Source organism: Corella eumyota, chromosome 7 (genome assembly GCF_963082875.1).
Source record: "Corella eumyota chromosome 7, kaCorEumy4.1, whole genome shotgun sequence".
NCBI lineage: Eukaryota > Metazoa > Chordata > Ascidiacea > Phlebobranchia > Corellidae > Corella > Corella eumyota.
In genome coordinates, this window is record NC_137496.1 from 11,059,804 (window position 1) to 11,064,961 (window position 5,158).

Below are 5,158 nucleotides of genomic sequence, written 5' to 3' on the forward strand. Positions count from 1 at the left end.
CCAGCAAGAGCTTTAACGTGAAGGAGAAAAGTTCGGCGCCATTATCATTTGTATGCTGTCCTTTGTGTAGGAATGGACACCAGCTGTGGCGTTGCGAAATCTTTAAAAAGAAAACGTCGATCGATATAATTTCGTGAAAAATAAAAGGTTGTGTTTCAATTGCTTAAGAGAAGGCCACATGAATAACAATTGTCCGACAACAATGGCCTGCAAAACATGTAGCAAAAAACATCACACTTTGCTTCATTACAACAAACCACAACCGAATGAAAACTTAAACGCACCTACAAATAATGAGAACGCCGAAGAAAGAGCTGTCACCGCCTGCGGTACACAAAAAAGTAAAAATGTAAAACGGTTCAAGGTGCTTCCAGTAAAGGTTTGGGGCAGCGACCCAAACAAAATCGTCCAAACTTATGCATTTTTGGACGACGGTTCCGACACAAGTATGTGTACTAAAACGTTAGCCAATCAATTGGGGCTTAACAAAATCGACCGCCATGTACAGCTATTTACAGCAAATTCACTTACCGAATATGATACCATTGTTGGAGGTATGCATATTCAAGGCATTAATGAAATCGAGTCATTTAATGTAGACGAGCTTATTGTTTTAAACGACCTGGTTGATGTAAGTGAAAGTATACCCACTAAAGATGTAGCAAACCGCTACGCGCATCTTAATGATCTCACGTTTCCGAGACTTAAGAACGCAAAAATTGAATTGCTTCTTGGTAACAATGTACATGAAGCCTTTAGGTTGAAGGAGCAACGTGTGGGTAAACCTGGTCAGCCATTTGGCCTGCATACAGCGCTTGGCTGCACATTATTTGGTTCTGACTACTCTAATAGGTCAGATAACAATGCACGAAAAATCAATTTTCTACATAGCCTAGATGGCATTGATGCTTCTCGTAGAATATTGGTCAACTCGTTTAATCAAGATTTTAAGGATTTAAACGACGTTCAACGCCATGAGGCCTCAATAGAGGATAAAAGGGCTTTGGGAATAATGAAATCGACCGTTAAAAAGGTTGACGGTCATTACCAAATTAGATTACTGTGGAAGGACGATCTTGCAAGACCGTCGAATAATCGGAAAATGGCTGAACGAAGGCTTCAGTACTTAAAGAAGAAATTGCAAGCTAACCCTGAACTTTTTTCCAGGTATAGGGATAAGGTTACTGAATATGTAAATAGTGGCCATGCCACAATGATTTTAGATGGTGAAATTAGGAATTTAAGTAACTTTAAATATTATATACCTCACCATTTTACAGGGCCTAAATTTCGTATTGTTTTTGATTGTGCTGCTAAACATTTAGGCCTATCTCTTAATGACTATTTGTTACAGGGGCCTGATTTAACTAATAATCTGGTTGGCGTGCTTTTGCGCTTTCGCCAGGAAAAAATCGCTTTAGTTGCAGATATAAAGGGCATGTTTCACCAGGTGTTCGTTGATCCCAATGATCGGGATGCCTTTAGGTTCTTGTGGTGGCCAGAAAACGACCTGTCGCGAACTCCGGTTGATTACCGCATGAACGTTCATATTTTGGGCGCGACGTCATCGCCGAGTTGCGCTGCATTTGCATTACGTAAGACAGCTGACGACAACCTGACCGGTGCGAACGAACAAACCCTGAGTACTGTAAGGCAAAATTTTTATGTTGATGATATGTTAAAATCGTGTAGAAGTGTAAATGAAGCCTTGCATTTGTTACGTGATATTCAACCGCTTCTTAAAAGCGGCGGCTTCCATTTAACTAAGTTTATTAGTAATGACAAAACTATACTTGCTTCTGTTCCTTCTGCAAAGTTGGCATCGTCAACGTTAAATCTTGATTTACATGAGTTGCCAACTGAACGTGCGTTAGGTGTTTATTGGGACACCGCCCTTGATTGTTTTAAGGTGAAGGTAAACGTTCAATTAAAACCTTCCACTAGACGTGGTATTCTTTCTATGGTAAGTCAGGTCTATGACCCATTGGGCTTTGCCCAACCATTCATTTTACCTGCACGTAAATTACTGCAGGAAGCATGCAATTCACAAGTAGGTTGGGACGATCTGTTACCCAACAGTCATATCACTAAATGGAATGCATGGTTACGTAATTTAACCCTTTTGGAGCGTATAAGCGTTCCCAGATGCCTTAAGTCTTCTTTAAGCATGTTAAAAAGTATTCAGCTGCACACGTTTTGTGATGCAAGCAGTATTGGCTATGGAGCCGTTAGTTATCTTCGTATTGTTGATTTGCATGATGTGATTTTATGTTCTTTTGTTATGGGCAAGTCTCGCGTTTCACCTTTGAAACCTGTAAGCACGCCGAGACTTGAGCTTACGGCAGCTGTTATTGCCGTAAAACTAAGCACGCTAGTTCAGCAAGAGCTTGAGTATAAGCTGGGCGACATTTTCTACTGGACGGATTCGACGACGGTGCTTCAATACATTCTTAATACATCAACACGATTCCACACTTTCGTTGCCAATAGATTGGAACTTATTCACGGTCTTTCTAAGCCGTGTCAATGGAGACACGTTGACACCAAACGTAACCCGGCTGACATAGCATCTCGAGGTCTTATGCCAGACAAAGTAGATAAGGCCGAAATTTGGTTTAATGGCCCGCAGTTTTTGGGTCAAGTTGTTAATGAATGGCCCGCTCGCCCACAAGTTTTGCCACCGCTTGCCAACGACGATCCTGAGTTGAAACAAGAACCAGCAAAGTGCAATTTCACAAAAGAAATTAGCAGCACTGGCATTGAGCGCCTTTTTTCTCGCTATTCATCTTTTTCCCGATTACAACGCTGCGTGGCATGGCTTCTTCGTTATAAGCAATACCTGAGGTGGAAGGCTGAAACTCGAAATTTAGCAGCAAGTTCAACTTCGTTTAACACCAATTTTCTTAGTCGTCAGGAGATAGATGCTGCCACTACCGCTATCGTACATGCTGTTCAGCACGACGTTTTTCCCGAGGTTATTAAGTTGCTTTCTAACCATGAGAACTTTCAGTCGCCTGTAGTAATGAGTAAAGGAGAACTTCGCAATTCAAAAGTTCTCAGCTCGTTGCAAAAGTTGTCACCCATTTTGGTCAATAATGTAATCTATGTTGGAGGAAGATTACAAAAGTCTTTGGTTGATAGGAATGCAAAGCATCAAATGATCTTGCCTTCAAACCACCCTGTCACTGCCCTCATTATTTCGTCTCATCACATACGTCAAGGTCATTCCGGAACCTTGCATGTGGTAGCCTCTATCCGGGAAAGTTTTTGGATTTTGCGTGGCCAGGCAGCTGTTCGAAAGGTACTACGAAACTGCAGACAATGTAGACGATGGAACGCGAAAATCGGTAAACAAATGATGGCCGCATTACCCTCATCAAGGGTTACTGCCAACAGGCCACCATTCACCTGTGTTGGTGTCGCTTATATGGGCCCCATACCTGTCAAGCTGGGACGGAGCCAAGTTAAGCGATATGCTTGTGTTTTTACTTGTATGGCCACCAGAGCAGTCCATATTGAGGTTGCACAGTCGCTTGAAACAAGTGCCTTTATAGATGCATACAGAAGGTTCATTTCAAGAAGGCCAACACCGAAACAAATTTTTAGTGACAACGGCACTAATTTCGTCGGTGCCGAACGTGAATTGCGTATGGGTATAAGGAAATGGAATAAAAAACAAATGCATGATGCTATGTTGCAGAATGAAATAGATTGGAGATTTAATCCCCCTGCTGCAAGCCATCAAGGCGGAGTATGGGAGCGTATAATAAGAACAGTTCGAAAAATTATACGTTCAATCACCGGTGAACGAGTTCTTGACGACTACGGTCTCATGACGTTGCTCACTGAAGTTGAAAGGATCTTGAATAACCGACCTTTAACCCCTATTAGTGATGATCCGCGAGACTTGGAAACGCTTTCTCCAAGTATGGTTTTAAAAGGAGCAATCGATATGTCATTGCCCCCTGGAGAATTTATAAAAGCGGATGGTTATAAAAAGTCATGGCGCCTGACCCAACTAGTCGTCGATCAATTCTGGACGCGATGGATAAAAGAATATTTGCCGCTTTTGCAATTGCGACAAAAATGGCTTCGGCCCGTGAGAAATTTTGCTGTTGGTGACGTAGTGTTGATTGTGGATGACACAATTAAAAGAGGATACTGGCCGAAGGGAATTAAGAATTTTACTTAAACAAATAGGGTAAAAACTTAAATTTAAATTGTTTTATTGCTAAGTAATTACTTCTTTTATGACTTCTTCTGTGCTCAGCTCTGCTGCTGGAAGGGCCTGGCATACCAGAGGTGGAAGGCCCTGCCATATCAGAGGTGGAGGGGCCTGGAATATCAGAAGTGGAGGGGCCTGGTATATCAGAGGTGGAGGGGCCTGGCATATCAGAAGTGGAGGGGCCTGGTATATCAGAGGTGGAGGGGCCTGGAATACCAGAGGAGGATGGGCCCGGCATACCAGAGGTGGAGGGGCCTAAAGAATAAGGCATAAACAATGTGTCGATTTGCTCTGCAATTAAAAGCAATTGATATTTAAACTTTGTGAAGAAAATATTGTATTTAAATGTTATAAAATACCTTCATGATGAAATATTTCATGATCTTGGGTAAAATCAAGAACAGTTGGCAAAGGCTCCTTTTCAACTGGAGGGACTACCCTTGACATTTGGAACGCATCCACTCCAGTTGAATCCATTGCCTGCAAATACAAAAATTGCTTTTCTGTAACTGCGTTTACACAAATAAATACTTTAATGTGAAATGCTTAGGCAACAAGTCAAATACCAACGTTCTAGGTCTTGATTTTAATAATATGTCCATTTTGTTGAAGTGGACCCAGTAACGATTTTTCGCCCCAGCCCCCGACCTTCCTAGCTCCTTCTTTTTGTTGTAATACTGTCTTTTTAAATTTTTCCATTTTTCTCGACAATTGTTGCTAAATATAATAAAGTAAAATCGTGTTTACGACGTTTTCCAATTTAATATATGTATTAATTTTTTAATATAAATAAACATGACAATTACATTTTCTACCTGGTGTGAGAAAAAGATGGAAAGTTTAATTTTAATGCATCAGCAACATCTTTAAAAATTTGGTCATTCCTCTTTCCTCTACCATCCATCAATTCCAAAACATTCATTTCTATCATAA

General features: G+C 41.1%; 1 protein-coding gene across 1 annotated transcript; it reads left to right on the forward strand.

Moving 5' to 3' along the window:
* Positions 1 to 202: 202 nt before the first annotated feature.
* On the forward strand, positions 203 to 4,491 carry LOC145760348 (uncharacterized). The gene is made up of 3 exons (XM_082574213.1): positions 203 to 1,192; positions 1,355 to 3,989; positions 4,271 to 4,491. Exons 1-3 carry the CDS (start codon positions 203 to 205, stop codon positions 4,489 to 4,491), a joined length of 3,846 nt encoding a protein of 1,281 aa, XP_082430339.1.
* Positions 4,492 to 5,158: the final 667 nt, after the last annotated feature.

Excerpts from the sequence above, each read along its gene's own strand:
- LOC145760348 (XM_082574213.1), top strand. The coding sequence starts at position 203 with ATGGCCTGCAAAACATGTAGCAAAAAACATCACACTTTGCTTCATTAC. Across the intron at positions 1,193-1,354 it reads GGGATAAGGTTACTGAATAT|GGGCCTGATTTAACTAATAA; the intron begins GTAAATAGTGGC and ends TATTTGTTACAG. Across the intron at positions 3,990-4,270 it reads AGAATTTATAAAAGCGGATG|CTCTGCTGCTGGAAGGGCCT; the intron begins GTTATAAAAAGT and ends TTCTGTGCTCAG.